At 47.2% G+C, this 15,457-nt stretch overlaps 4 protein-coding genes across 4 annotated transcripts; 2 read left to right on the top strand and 2 right to left on the bottom strand.

Moving 5' to 3' along the window:
- Window positions 1-372: 372 nt before the first annotated feature.
- GGS25DRAFT_476930 (eukaryotic translation initiation factor 3 subunit) lies at window positions 373-2,533 on the bottom strand. The gene is made up of 3 exons (XM_049259803.1): window positions 2,100-2,533; window positions 995-2,035; window positions 373-885 (listed from the first exon to the last, which is right to left on the bottom strand). The coding sequence occupies exons 1-3, from the start codon at window positions 2,409-2,411 to the stop codon at window positions 802-804; spliced, it is 1,437 nt and encodes a 478-aa protein (XP_049120312.1). The 5' UTR covers window positions 2,412-2,533; the 3' UTR covers window positions 373-801.
- Window positions 2,534-2,686: 153 nt separating this feature from the next.
- Window positions 2,687-6,837, top strand: GGS25DRAFT_134121 (P-loop containing nucleoside triphosphate hydrolase protein). The gene is made up of 4 exons (XM_049256253.1): window positions 2,687-3,293; window positions 3,356-4,302; window positions 4,364-6,180; window positions 6,275-6,837. Exons 1-4 carry the CDS (start codon window positions 3,231-3,233, stop codon window positions 6,658-6,660), a joined length of 3,213 nt encoding a protein of 1,070 aa, XP_049120311.1. The 5' UTR covers window positions 2,687-3,230; the 3' UTR covers window positions 6,661-6,837.
- Window positions 6,838-7,440: 603 nt separating this feature from the next.
- On the bottom strand, window positions 7,441-10,031 carry GGS25DRAFT_134210 (kinase-like protein). The gene is made up of 4 exons (XM_049256254.1): window positions 9,432-10,031; window positions 8,526-9,269; window positions 7,779-8,440; window positions 7,441-7,713 (listed from the first exon to the last, which is right to left on the bottom strand). Exons 1-4 carry the CDS (start codon window positions 9,480-9,482, stop codon window positions 7,569-7,571), a joined length of 1,602 nt encoding a protein of 533 aa, XP_049120310.1. The 5' UTR covers window positions 9,483-10,031; the 3' UTR covers window positions 7,441-7,568.
- A 3,067-nt stretch (window positions 10,032-13,098) lies between these two features.
- On the top strand, window positions 13,099-14,944 carry GGS25DRAFT_134011 (DEAD-domain-containing protein). The gene has a single exon (XM_049256252.1). It carries the CDS (start codon window positions 13,261-13,263, stop codon window positions 14,914-14,916), a length of 1,656 nt encoding a protein of 551 aa, XP_049120309.1. The 5' UTR covers window positions 13,099-13,260; the 3' UTR covers window positions 14,917-14,944.
- The last annotated feature ends 513 nt before the right edge of the window (window positions 14,945-15,457 follow it).

Genomic DNA, 15,457 nt, shown 5'->3' with positions numbered 1-15,457 from the left:
ATGGACATCCACTCCCACACGTACCGTTGTCCGGGAAAAGGGCATGTGCTTTTTTTTTTTTTTCTTTTTTTTTCATTCAATGTTTTTTTTTTTTTTTTGGAAATTTGAAATTTCCAGGGCTTGGCTACAGCAATACAGGACCCTCCGTGTACCTACGTAGGTAGATCTTCTAAATACTAGGCACTATGTAGGTACTAGGACTATGTAGGTAGGTAGGGGTTTGTTGGTCTATGACATAGGAGCCAAGAGTGTAAGAGAAGGATTAGAAAGCTTGAACGGAAACTGGCCTCATTTTTGTTACCTAATATTGTCTGGGCAAGTAGGTAGATACCAGGTACTACTTACTGTAGGTAGGTATACATCTAATAGCAATGCGTGTGCGAATCAAATATGTCATTTCATCACTTCGCTCTCGTGACTACCTAATGACCTATCTACTATCTGGATAGGCAGATAGTAAAGGGACCTACTTTTCTCTTCGTGTCTTTCTATAGCCACACATCCCTTGTTGGTTGGTTGGTTTGTTTACAACTTATAGTTGTTTCTTCCTCCCTTTCTTTTATCCGGGCCAGTCACTATCGTCCGCCTTGCCAGCCGGCCTCCCTTCTGATGATCGGGAGTGACATACATATTATTCCGTGACGCCTGTGCCATGCAAACCGACGACGAAAAAAAAACCGAGAATGTCATCTACTCTCGGCATTCCCTTCCGTTCTCCTTCTCCCTGCCATTACCGAAGAAATTGGGTATTTCCTGTTGCGTTTCTGTCTGTTGCGTGGACATCACAACTCTTGAGCAACCTTAGTTGTACGTTCGCGATAGGTTGCGCAGATACCAGTCTACTAGCTTGCGTCCAACCTTGGCTTCCGAAATGTGAATCAAATCCTGCAAGTCTCCGTTAGCAAAGTTGTGTCATGAAAAAAAGCTTGACTGTAGGACAGCAAGCTTGATCGCTAAGCGAAAGAAGAAGAAGAAAAAGGGAACAAAAACATACTCCTTGTAGGGCATAGTCTAGATCGCTAACATTGACCCATTCTCCCTCTAGGAGGGCGTGGTCGTTCCACCGCAACTGCTTGGTACGCTGCTTGTTGACCAGCAGCCAAGAGCGTAGTTCCTCGGGCTTCACTTCTAGGAAGCCAGCAAGTTTCTGAAGATCCATGGTTGTATAGAGGCGCAGATAGGACTTGACAGTCGGGTTCCACATGTTGGTCTTGACCTCATCCATAAAGACGGACAAGTGATGGTCGATTGGGTCCACGTTGGCTTCCGGGTTGTCAAAATCAGGGGGGACTGGGGAGATGAACTTGGGGCAGGCCGCCTTGAACAACTCCTCAAAGATAGGGAGCGACTCTGGGCCACCACGCTGTAGCTTGAGAAGCTGGTCTCCATACTTCTCTCGTAGGGCGGTGTGAATAGTGTCATCCAAGCGTGTCGGCTGGAAAGCGACGCAGATAGCGATCAAAGCGTACATCTGATCGTTCTTCTTCGTGATGGAGTCGTACTGGGCATTCTTCTGGAAGTTCTTGGTACGCGACACATAGACGAGAATGTGGCTGAACATGCGGATGGCATCAGCGTATCGGTGCATCATCATGTAGGAGAAACCCACGTAGTAGTAGGTGGTAAAGTGAGCGGCCATGACACGAGCGAACATTGCCTTCTTGTTCAGCTCGATGTCGTCAAGGGTCTTGAGAGCTAGGCTAAAATCGCCTAGAAGACAGTGGACGCGCAGGAGGCCAATGATGGAGAAATAGCCAAGCATTCGGTACAGAGTCTTGGAACCGTACTCTCCAGCAACGGCAGCAGGCTCCTCATTACGCTTCATGGCAGCGAGCTGCTCGACGATCTGGGATCGTTGGATTAGGGAGTAAAGAACGTTCAGAACGCTGTAGCAGCCCCAGGTGTTCGGATTCTCGCGTAGAATCTGTCTCTCTTCTTCGTTGTCTCTTGCTTGTCTGGCGATTCGGAGTCGGTAGGAGGAGAATGAGTTAAATTGGTAGATGAACTCGTCGATAACGTCCCAAGCCCAGTAATGCTAATGATAATGTTAATATATTTGTCTACCCAGCAAGCTAGATGTAGTAGGTAATGACACTAACCGAAGGTGGTTCCAAGTCGACAGGGCCCTCGGAGTTGAGGACAAAGTGGAACAAGTTACAATAGGAATCGTAACTCTGGAACTTGACTTCCAAAGGAGCAGAGAAATCTAAGGGCTGGGCAGCGGCGGCGAGTCTTGACTGAATATCGTCGGTCTGTTGGGCCATGGTCAAGGAGCTGACCTGCTCTAAATCCTCCAATCCATCTTCATATTGGACCTGTTCTTGGTAGTCGGCCACAAGGGCTTCCTCCTCTACATCACTATCATCCTCCATAGGGCGAGCAGGAGCGGTGCCGTTTCTTAATGCGCTCATCGTGAAATATCCGGTTAGAGATCAAGGCGATAGGCGATAGGCGATGTCGCGATGATTTCGTGGGGAAATCTCGATTTGGTTAAATTTTCACGAGGCGACCGTGGAGGGGCTTCGGTTGCTTTGGTCGCAATTTTTTAGATTGGCACAAGTTCGAAGAGACCACAAAAGATCAAAGTTGAGGCAACGGCCGAAGTTTTACCGGATTAGGGCTTTTAGAGTGTGGCCCCTGCGTTATTGCCCCTCCTTCAAGGCCTTCAAGTTTTATTTTCTTTGGCGGGCTGGCGGGGTACTCAAATTGTTATCGATACTACTAGGTAGTTACTAGTAGTACCTCCAGCTAGTAGCAGCTACCGGAGATAGTTACCTACATGTACCATGGACATCATGAAAACAGCAATGGTAAGCGCGATGGTTTGGTTTGACTTGAGATCTTACATATAATTCAGAGTTACTCATAATTAGTCATTCAGCTGTGGAGCACTTCGAACATAGATACGTTAGGTACCTGCCAGGCCCTGCCTAAGACACTTGGATAGTCTTGGAAAGTTAGTCACTTCAACACGTTTTTCATCCAATCAGCTTCTCATTTCAACGCCTTTTTATGCTATTTGAGTTGTTGTAACTTGTAACTCGACCCAAATGACTTGAAATAAAATAAAGAAGGTCTCATTAGTTTGGTGTCATTAAAGTTACTATATATTTTCAACTTATTGGCTCACAACATTCTCTACAGCAGTCCCTTTTATTTATTTATTTATTTTGAAAGAAGTAACTAACAACATATTCCACACAGCTCTTCTGTAAATCATAATCGTCAAGATGCCTGTCGTAACGCCAGATAAACTTGCTAGTTTACAGCAACATGCAGACGATATAAGAAATGTACCCACTTCACCCCCTTCCCCTTTCCCTCAGAAAACTGACCTCATACTAATATTGCTCAGATTTGTATTCTAGCACACGTTGATCATGGAAAGACATCCTTAACAGATACCCTTCTTGCTACAAATGGCATCATCTCACCAAAGCTTGCCGGCAAGATCCGGTATCTCGACTCGAGACCTGATGAGCAAACCAGGGGCATTACTATGGAATCTTCTGCTATATCCCTTTACTTCTCCATGCTTCGCAGGCCATCACCAGAGGAAAAGCCAGTACCCAAGGAATACCTAATCAACTTAATAGATTCACCTGGTCATATTGATTTCAGCAGTGAAGTATCTACAGCGTCCAGGTTATGTGATGGCGCACTCGTACTTGTCGATGCCGTCGAAGGCGTTTGCAGTCAAACTGTCACAGTTCTCCGGCAGTCCTGGACAGAGAAGTTAAAACCTTTGTTGGTTATTAACAAGATAGACCGACTGGTTACCGAGTTGAAAATGACGCCTGGTGAAGCTTATCTCCACCTAAGCAAACTCCTGGAACAAGTGAACGCTGTTTTGGGCAGTTTCTTCCAGGGCGAACGTATGGAGGAGGATTTGAACTGGCGAGAACGCATTGACGAGAGAGTCGCTGCTGCTGCTGCTGCAACCAAGGAGACGAAACTAGGTGACATCGAGAGCGAAGCAGGAGACATACAATTCGAAGAACGAGACGATGAAGAACTATATTTTGCCCCGGAGAAGAATAATGTCATATTCAGTAGCGCTATCGACGGCTGGGCATTTACTGTTCGACAATTTGCGAGTTTATATGAAAAGAAACTCGGTATCAAACGAAGCATTATGGAAAAGGTCCTATGGGGTGATTTCTACTTAGACCCGAAGACGAAGAAGGTCTTGGGGCGGAAACATCTAAAGGGCCGTAATCTAAAACCCATGTTTGTTCAGCTTGTGCTTGAGCAGGTATGGGCTGTCTATCAAGCAACTACAGGAGGTGATCATGGAAAAGGGTGAGCAGACAGCCATTTAATATTCGTTACTCTAGTGAGAAGAAAACTAACAGTTAAATAGAGACTCTAATCTGTTGGAAAAGATTACTAAATCACTAAACATCACAATACAGCCACATGTCGCCAGGTCAAGAGATCCTAGGTTACTGCTCACGACTGTGTTCGCATCATGGCTACCACTTTCTACGGCCTTGCTAGTCTCTGTCATCGAATCTTTACCTTCACCGAGAGTGGCACAGGCTGAAAGACTGCCTGAGCTATTAGAAAACTCTCCTGGTTCAAACCATATCGATGCCTCCGTAAAAGATGCCATGATAAGTTTCAAAACCACAAAGTCTGACCCTGTTGTGGCTTATGTCAGTAAAATGGTATCTATCCCTGAGAGCGAGCTTCCGGAGAACAAACGACGGGCTGGCATGCTCAGTGCCGACGAAGCGAGAGAGATGGCCAGGAAGAAACGAGCAGAATTTGCCCGAGCTCAGGCGGCAGAGAACAACGGAACGGAAGATATCACTGCAGCATTGGACAGTGCCACAGTAGACGACTTCGTCCCGGAATATGATGAGAAGAATATCGACCCAGAGCACCTCATAGGATTCGCACGGATGTACTCGGGCACATTGTCTGTGGGTGACTCACTTTACGTCTTGCCACCGAAATTCTCTCCCGCGCATCCACATGCAGCCCCTGAGCCCAAAAAGATAACGGTTACGGCTCTGTATATGCTCATGGGCCGCAACTTGGAATCCCTAAACTCAGTCCCCGCTGGTGTCGTATTTGGAATCGGCGGCCTTGACGGCCATATCCTAAAGTCGGGGACCCTATGCAGCCAGCTTGAGGGCTCCGTCAATCTAGCGGGTGTTAACATGGCAGGTAAACCTATTGTACGAGTAGCACTCGAACCGGTAAATCCTGCTGACCTAGATCGGATGATAAATGGCCTGAAATTACTCGTTCGAAGTGATCCGTGTGCCGAATATGAGCAGTTCGAAAGTGGAGAGCATGTTCTACTTACTGCAGGAGAGTTACATCTCGAACGATGCCTAACAGACCTGAAGGAAAGGTTTGCGAGATGCGATATTCAAGCAGGTGCACCCATTGTGCCGTACAGAGAGACTATAGTACGCGCAGAGGAGATGAGGCCGGCTGCCAATAAAGAATTGGGTAGAGGTGTTGTGGTTGGCATCACCAACTCAAAGCAGGTTAACATCACAATCCGGGTTAGGCCATTACCAGCGAACGTTACCGAATTTCTACTCAAGAACCCCGGGGCTATTAAGCGTCTACATTTAGAGCGTGAGGCACTTGGCAGTGCTGAAAAAGACAGTGCAGCCGATGAGGAACAACAAAATATCGAAGAAGATGAGGACGTGCTTGAAGGGAAAGGTCTATCACTAGATGAGCTGAAGAAGCAACTCCAAGAAGTTTTAGAGAGTGGCAAAGGGCGTGAGGGGTGGGGTGGTGTCATCGACAAGATAGCAGCTTTTGGACCTCGGCGAACTGGTCCAAACCTGCTAATCGACGCCACCAAGAACGGATACTTTCCCAAGTTGTTTTCCCCCGAGAAGGAAGAGAATGACACTGGCCCCAAGGCAGACGAAGCACTCCAGGCAGCGCATTTATGTGACAAGGTTACGTATGCCTTCCAACTGGCTATGAACCAAGGCCCGTTATGTAACGAACCGGTACAAGGCGTCGCCGTCATCATCGAGGATCTCACAGTAGCGCCCACAGACGAAGAGGCTTCGGCTAGAGACCGGCTCGGTAGGCTTACTGGTGAGATTATCAAGACGGTGCAACAATGTATCCGCCAAGGCTTTTTAGACTGGTCCCCACGCCTCATGCTAGCCATGTACTCGTGTGAGATCCAGGCAAGCAGTAAGTTTTTCTTCCTTTTTTCTCCTTCCTTTTCTTGACTCTTATGCCTTGCCCCTTTCCCATCTCCATATCCTTCCTTACTAACACGCAACAGCCGAGGTCCTAGGCCGCGTATACGAAGTCCTAACCCGACGGCGCGGACGCGTGCTCTCGGAGCAGATGAAGGAAGGCACGCCCTTCTTCACGATCCAGTCCACCATCCCCGTGGCCGAGTCCTTCGGGTTCGCGGACGAGATGCGCAAGCGCACGTCGGGCGCCGCCCAGCCCCAGCTCATCTTCGCCGGCTTCGAGGTCCTCGTCGACGAAGACCCCTTCTGGCAGCCCTTCACCGAAGACGACCTCGAGGATCTGGGCGAGCTCGCCGATCGCGAGAATGTCGCTAAGAGGTACATGGATGGCGTGAGGAAGCGCAAGGGCTTGCTGATCGAGGGTAGGGGCCAGAGGGTTGCGGCTGAGAAGCAGAAGACGCTTAAGAGATAAAGTGGTGGTGGTGGTGGTGGTGGTAGATATTGAGTTGCGTGATGGCAGACCCATGGATATCGATTTTTCTATTAGGTATGAGGTGAATGTTGACTCTAGTTGTTGATGAGGGGAAGAAGAGGAGGCCTGCTAAGTACACCTACCTAGGTTAGACGATGATTATCACACTCGTCTTCTCCTATCTTACCTTACCTACTTGATTGACATAATTCCAACTCCCATCACTTCACCAAAGACAAAGACGAATACAACGCACGTAGGCACCTAACCTAGGTAGGTAAGATTTATTTGGATCAAATTGGTCTTTTTGAAATAAATAATCGACCTTTCCGTTTGATTCAATTCAATTCAATTCAATGTTTGATGTCATTCATTTCCATACACCCCTTTACCCCTTTCCCACATAAAAAAAAGAAAAGAAATTCAACAGAAACTCCAGAAAACATATTGTTGTGTGTGCAGTGGATATATGATAATATACTATAATAGCTTCTCAGTCCTCTTCTTCGTTTCCTTACTTCTTCATACGTTCGCTTTCCGTTTCTTCTTCCTTTCATCTTCATTGACTTTTTCCCGCTCTCATCTCCTTCTTCCCCTTTCCCCTGGGTATCCCAATAATGCCTCGTCCCGACTACCCCCCCTCTTCGATTCATAGGGACTGGTCAGACCAAGATTGAGCCCGTGCAATGTATCCTTGCAGTCTTAAGGTGTCTGATAACTTTGTGCCGATGTGTAAGTGGATCGACGTTTAATAATTTGGCTCTTTGCTTCCTATCTGTGTATTGGAAGTATATAGATGAGAGTTGTTCTGTTCTGGGTGTCGTGGTAGTTCTAAGTGCTGGTTCTATATGTTACTTAGTTGTTTTGTGGTGGGTTGAGCTAATCGAAGATAGCTTCGTGTGGTCAATTCATGACTTCGCCTCTGTATCATCCCAGCCCCATACCTGCGAGAGGTATCTCTCCATGTTGACTCGCTTTGTTCGCATCTCCACCATCCAAGGATGCTCGAGCATTCTCCATGGACTTGCACGGCGGCTTGGTTCTTTCTCGAGACTATTGGCTATGTTAGTTTTCGAATTGTAGTAGAGTTGAAGATAAGAGAAATGTTAAAAACCTACCAGCATTCGATGAAATATTTGAAGCTGTCACTCCAGAAGATATTAGCATCTGGCTCATCCTTCAACTTTGGTATCGGTTGCCGAACGACATAAGTCAATAGATCGATTAACCCAGCCCTGGGTTGATCGACCGTTCCGTCGGCAGGGAATGGGAATCGGTGTTGAGCTACTTCGAGAAGAGTGACCCCGGTAGACCAGACATCCGACGTGATGGTATAACTTTGGCCAGTAATACGTTCAGGGGCCATGTAATAGCTCGTACCAATGAACGTATTCGCTTCGCCCTTGGTGCCGAAGTCACCCGAGACACCAAAGTCACACAACTTGACCTCCCCATTCCGGCATAGTAGGATATTGGACGGCTTGATATCTCGGTGGATAATTTTCTTGCTGTGAAGGTAGGTCAGGCCTCGGAGTACGCCCTCGGCGATCTTGCCAAGCACCTTCTCGCCTGTTCGGCCACCAAGCCGTTTCACCTCCTTGTAGATGCTGTCTAGAGAGCCGCCTTCGCAAAATTCCATAGCAATGGAGATGGTGGCCGTGGCAGGGTCGCCGAAAATTCCGTAATACCGACAGATATGTTCTGACGCACATTCCTTGTTGAAGTTGATTTCACGGAATATTTGTTTCTTGACATCCGGGTCTGGGTTGGTAGTGATGACCTGAGGAATGTAAGTAAGGAGCAGTTGATATGATTCTAGACACAAAATTTGGACTGGAGGATGGAAAAGTAGACAGACGACATACCTTGAGCGCAAATACTGTCTTCCCCCCCTTCAGTTTACAGCGCGTGACGGCACCACCGGCACCTTCACCTAAGCTACCTAGCTCAATAAGTCTGTTTTCTGAGCTGGCGATCCTCCACCCGTTATCATCGAGTTCCTCTACATCAGCCGTTCTGGCTTTCTCTAATGTGAGCTTATCGAAGCTCTCCTCTAGTCCTTGTGTGCTACCATCCCGTTCCATTCCATGGCCACCCTCACTTCTTTCAGAATATATAGAGCCAACGGCAGATATAGGGTCTGGAGTGCCTTGTGGCCTCGAGCCAGCGATGCCATATTGCGACGCAAATGAGAGAGCAGAGAACTGGGAGCCGGCAGAGGTGGGGTTGCTAGCCCTTCCGTCGAAAGGACCAAAACTGCCTGATCGGGAGTGCGCTGCGCTGCTTTCGCTACCGCCGCTCGCTGACTGTCCTGCTTGAATGCTCGGTCTAGGCTGCTCGTACGGTGTGACTGTGCTACCCATCGGTGTGGCAACGTGTACGGTGAGTTGCGGGCGCGGCGGACCACTTACGGCAGCGTTGCCTACGGGTTTGACATTAGGAGATGGGGGGATAGCTAGGCCTAATCTCGGGGTTCGTCCGCCACTCGGCCTGCCGCCTGCGAGCGCGGGTCGAAGAGGGGCGGGAGATGAGGACATGAGGGGGATGAGCGTCGGTGCGGAGGTCGGAGGGGTGCCAACAGCGGCATCTAAAGATGCTGCAGTTGGGGCCTTCATTTTGAAAGAGTGTTAGCATCGCAAACACAGAAAGAAGTTTAACTCATTCGATTTGAAAATTGATGAGCAAACAAAATAACAAGACTTAAGGAGACCAGGAGACTAGAAGGATTTAAAATACGAGAAGGAGAAGAACAAGAGGGGAATATCAATTACATTGTGGGCCACCGGCTCAGAGGTCTGAGCGGCATTCTCGTGGTCGGGCATTTTGTGCAAGTCCGACTTTTGGGACAACAGACAGGCTATAGACCACAAAGCACAGATTGCGCAGCAAGCCTGTGGGTGTATGCGTGAGTATGCGTGTTCGTGGTGTAGTTTGCCGAGGAGGCGGTCGGGCTACTCGAGTTACAAAGAGGAAATAAAAGGGCCGAAGATGGCTTGTAGTATGTAACAGTCCGTCAACAAGACTGGCTCAACCAAGACCAGGTATAATGGGTATAATGCGAATAGTCTGTGAATATAATGTGAACGAGGTAGCACAACACCACGAGTTAATATATTTCGAGTGACGTCTCTTTCTAGTTCGTCTTTAGTGTCACTGTTTGAATGTATGGAGGTCCCGATCCTATTCGGTATTATACGAAGCGAATGAATAAACTCCCAAGACTTAGGATAGACAGACAGGGTGATGAAGGGAACAAAGTTGAATGGGACGAAGTGGGATGAGAGAAGAACTTGGAGGGATGATGTGGAAGAGGACAAGACAACCTTGAAGACAAGACAAGACAAGACAAGACAAGGAGGGTTAGGTAATTAATTAGTAGGTAGGTACAGTATGTAGTTTGCTTGTTCAAGTTGAGCTGCCGCGCGTAGAGTAGCGACCTAGATACATATGTAGGTCTAGTACTTTGATCAACTCTGGATTTCGACTTGTTATTGGCGAACTTATATGTTGGCCTTGATAAAATGACTATTGGGCTTTGGTTCGGGTTTGGCCTTGGGCCTGATACAGTCTGGTTTTAAAAAGCTGTGGGAGTTGGTGCCAAAAGCCGGTGCTTGGTGCTGGGTGGTTAGTTGCTGGTGATGGTGATGGTGGTGGTGGAGATTACCTACTGCTAGCCCTGGAGGTGGTAGCATGTTGCTGCAGCCTGCAGCTTCTCGCTACGCTACTACATACATAGTGCTAGGTTGTAGGTAGTATGTACCTAAGTTGTAGGTAGTATGTACCCAAGTTGTAGGTACCGTACTTGCCGCACTTGACTAATTGATTTTCCTAACAGGGATTCTGATACAAGGCTTCCCAGAGTTGATACTGGTTGGTATGCTATCAACCCTATTTCATTTCCCCTTCAGCGCCTATATGCCTGTATACTCAATGTCATGTGTATTGCGTGTCTTGTCACTTGTGTCTTATGTCTGTTATTTTGAATTTTGAATTTTGAATTTTGAATTTTGCATATTATATTTCGTATGCATGTGTTGTATGTAGATCAGGCGACAAAGACGACAGGTGAAATTGATACTGGGATAACTAGTTACTGGGATGTGGGATAGAGTGATTGGGTCGCTTTTTATTTTTTGGCTCGTGGAATTCTCGGCACAGAAAACGGGATTTGTACATATATCTACATATATCAACTTCAAGTTGAATGTATGTACTTACATAAGGTACTTCAATGTTTAACAACATCAATTGAATATTGAGTCAAACTAGAGTGCGGGATGAAACGTCTAGAGGTGTCTCTGCTGAGGGGTACCATGACAGTATGTACTGAGGGCGAAGAGGTTCAAAGTTGTATGTATGTACTTGTCCAGCTCCAAGTGGATGTGATATGTACTAGGTAGGTATCTAACATTGAACATTGAACTTGAAGCATGCGCCTATGTAGTACAATGTGCATGTGCCTACCCTCCACGTCTTGACACTAGCACTTATTACCTATGATACTAGCTCAGGTGCTCTTGAAGAGGTGACGAGTGGGGTTGCTAAACTCAAAAGACTTCCAGATGTCAATTGAAGTTGACAAGGCCGGCCCGGGCCTAAGACGTTTAACGATTACTATCATGTAGTGACATGTACCTACTGCTGTGTACTGCCCAGTTTCCAATCTTGAATTAAGACTTAAGTGCACATGTAAGTATCAGGTGAGCTCAGATTGCATTGAATTACTAAATGTGTTTGTTAATTCATACCATAGATCCATGGATGTCCAGAAAAATGTGATAGTGCTCAATTATCAAAAGACGGACAATGATCAATCAACTGAATCAAGAAGGCTCGTAACACCAAGTACCTAGGTTAGGTTAGTACCTACATGTAGTAGGTAGGCTGGGCCTGACTGGCAGACACCATGACACCATGTAGAGTACTACGTACCTGCCTACGACATCAAGGGTTGACCGATCATCTTGAAGGTGGCCCGCTAGTTCCAAGGATCAAATCGTGGAACATTGAAATATTTGTTGCGTGCACCACCAACATGAACAAGGATCCTTAAACTTTCTTGAACTTCTTTGAACCCCAAACCCCTGACTTGCTCTTAAGGGACCCCATTTTCAACCCACCATTAAAACCCTTACAAACCCTTACCCCATGTACATCAATGTGATAATACTAGATGCTATACCTCCGGGTTTCCCTTCCACATCTACCACATCTACCACATCTACCACTTAGAGAGGCTAAAATCTCTGTTCCTGTCGAATAATGCTTTGACTAACCTGCCTTGTCACTGCTGACATGTCTGATTATACAATACTAAGACGTCAGATTTTTTATGATCCAGTTTTGATACTTCCCCTACTTTTCGGAGTAGGCGAGATTATCTTGAACTTTTTGCTAGGGGCCGATACCCAAGAAGGGAATGGAGAGGTCAAGTATCTACTTACATTGATGCCACTATGCAGGTAAGCTTTCAATATAGTGCATTTACCTATACTATACCAAGAGCTTGTGCCGTTGAAGTTACATAAAGTACTACGCTCAAGTACAACTATTGCAAATATGGTAAGACAGAGGCTAGTCGTTTAAATGACCTCGAGTTGAGGTCATGCTCTGGCTTGAGGGCTTACATGGTAAAGGGAAAGCTTGCCGTTTGTAACCCTACCCCAATTCAATTCCAGGATACTAAAGCACCATACCATACCATACCATACATATCTACATACACAAAATTATGGTGCATGCGATAGGTAACTATAAGCCAGCCTGTTGGGGTTCAGCTACGTATTGGGGCGAGACAGCATAGACCCCAATTCTTGATGGCGACACGAGGCTAGAGAAGATTGGTCCGGAGGTCGATCTGGAGCTTCGCATCTTGGGGTCCAAAGGAATTTGTTCCCGGTCACGGCGATCCTCTAATATGGCTTCTTTGCATCCGACAAATCTAAGCCGAATGATGGTGGTTCGACAGGGAGAGAGATGGGAGCGTTCACACAGTGCCTGGGTAGGTACTTACCTTTATAACTACATATGTAGATGTCTGGAACTTCAATGTTGCTCAAGTTTTTAAGTCCAACATGAACTTATGTAGAGCACGGAATTGGGAATTGTAAGGAGCATGAGGGATGCACTATGTAGCCGTCTACCTAGCAAATGTATACAACTTGTACAATACATGTACATTGGCGTTTCAAAAAAGGAGAAGCAGGGCAAGGACAGAAGGCAGAAGGCTATTGCCTATCGAATAGAAAGAGAGAGAATTCGATCGGTTCAAGTTACTATGTACTTCAACAGCCGCGCGTTTAACTACCTAGTAGCGTACCTAGATTAGTCTTAAGGTTTCGCATTTGATTGGTCCCATCAACTGATTCTCTAACCGTACTCCACAATTTCATACCTTGTGCCAATCAATTAACATTCTTTTTTTTTCTCTTTTTTTTCTTTTTTTTCCTTTTTGGCATTTTCATGTTCAATCTTTGGTACCGCTCAGCTTGATAACTTCCAGGTTATTCATGCGTCTCTCCAAAAGAAATTAAGTGTGCTGGCCATATCACACCATTCTGTTGCCTATAGCCTATAAACCCTATTAATATTAATATTAAGATGCCGTCATCCGTGGCGTTGGCTGGCATAAACGCCGACTCGGACTCAGAGTCGGATGCTCAATCACTGATCCCGGCGCCGCTACCACGGCATACAAGATCCGATGCAGGTGAGTCCGCATCAGGATCAGATCCAGATTCAGAGTCAGATTCCGACTCGCTTGACAGTGCTGGTTCCCGCAAGAGACGCAAGCTCTCCTTGGAGTTGACTCCTGCAGCCGCCGAGCTTGGCACATCATCTATACATGTGCCATCTAGGATCAAGCGGAAAGGGGCCAGTGTCCTACAAGCAAAGCCATCGGAGGACTTGCCCCCCACAGAAATTTCTGTGAATACTGGGGTTGGCGCTCCTGTGGACCGCAGCACAACCTTCGAATCGTTGAATTTAAGACCATGGCTTGTCCAGTCGCTTGCCAATATGGCCATCAAGCGGCCCACAGGTATCCAGAAGGCCTGTATTCCCGAGATCCTCAAGGGCCGGGATTGTATAGGAACGAGTAGGACAGGTTCAGGAAAAACAGTGGCATTTACAGCCCCTATCTTACAGAAGTGGGCCGAAGACCCAAGTTCCATCTACGCCGTGGTATTGACAGCCACACGAGAACTAGCCTTACAGATTTACGAGCAATTCAAGGCAATATCTTCGCCACAATCTCTCAAGGTCATCTTAGTTACCGGTGGTTCTGACATGCGTCCGCAAGCTATCGCCATAGCCCAGAGACCTCATGTAGTAATCGCTACTCCTGGTCGTCTCGCGGACCACATTCGTTCATCTGGAGAGGATACCATTTGCGGCTTGCGAAGGGTCAGGTTCGTCGTGCTCGATGAAGCAGACAGACTTCTATCGGCAGGAGGCCCTGGCAGCATGTTGCCCGACATAGAAGAATGCTTAGGAGTTCTTCCCCCCTCGTCCCAGAGACAGACACTTCTTTTCACGGCTACTATAACCCCGGAGGTACGCGCGCTGAAAGATATGCCGCCGAAACCTGGCAAGGAGCCGGCCTTTGTCTGCGAGGTTGATACACAGACTCTCGCCGTCCCGACGACCTTGCACCAGATGTACATCCAAGTTAACGTCACACACAAGGAGTACTACTTACACGCTTTCCTTCTGACGGAGGCCAACATCGAGAAATCTCTTATCATCTTCTGTAATCGGACATCGACGGCCGAGTATCTCCACCATCTACTTCGGCTGCTCGACCACCGCGTTACATCCCTACACTCCCGGCTACCCCAACGCCAGCGTATCGACAATCTCGGTCGATTCCGAGCATCGGCGGCACGCATCCTCGTCGCTACCGACGTCGCCTCTCGCGGTCTAGATATCCCCGAGGTCAGCCTCGTCGTCAACTACGACCTACCCCAGGACCCCGATGATTACATCCATCGCGTGGGACGCACAGCGCGTGCAGGGCGTAAAGGTGAGGCTGTGACCTTCATCGGACAACGTGACGTAGAACGCGTGCACGCTATTGAGACACGTGTGGGTCGCGCGTTGGAGAAGTGGGAGGAAGAAGGCGTGAATCTGGAGGGTCGGTTTATCCGCGACCATATGAAGGAGGTTGGCGAGAAGAAGAGGGAGGCGTTGTTGAATATCGAAGAGCACCGCGAGGTTGGCGGTAAGAGGAAGAGGAAGAAGATGAGGCTTGAATGATGATATGACGTTGGTTGGGGTTTAAGGGGTAATGGTTATATTCAAAATACCTATCTATTAGGTACCTAGGTAGTTAGGTGTATGGGTGGATGAAAAAGTAGTGCTGAAGCAGTCGTTACATTTACGTTTACTTCGTGGTCTCCCTTGTGTCTTGATGCATTTTGTTATAAAGTATATGTGTCTGGGTAGGCATGTGTATGCTGTAAAGCCGAGAAGATCGTATGAAAAATGCCTTCGCCTCCTGCTTTTACAATTCTCGACATAGACCTGCTCCTCGATCATTGCTACTCTCAAGTATAGCTTCACATCTCCTCACCTATCATCCCCTATTTCGCATACATAAGTCCTTTCGCGTAGGTATCGCCAGGGTGAAACTAATTGCCTTTACAGCAAGTAGTTGAGCACACCTAACTCCGTATCAGGAGGTAAAAATAACAGCGATAAGTAGGCACTTACACCAATAGAATACATCTATGGACTTACATCGACATTTTTCCCCGAGCGACTTTTGCCTACCTACCCAAGTATATACTGTAGATAT

The sequence above is a fragment of the Hypoxylon fragiforme genome, assembly GCF_022984875.1.
Source record: "Hypoxylon fragiforme strain CBS 206.31 chromosome Unknown GGS25scaffold_2, whole genome shotgun sequence".
Taxonomy (NCBI): Eukaryota; Fungi; Ascomycota; class Sordariomycetes; order Xylariales; family Hypoxylaceae; genus Hypoxylon; species Hypoxylon fragiforme.
This window is presented reverse-complemented; position numbering and strand designations above follow the sequence as displayed.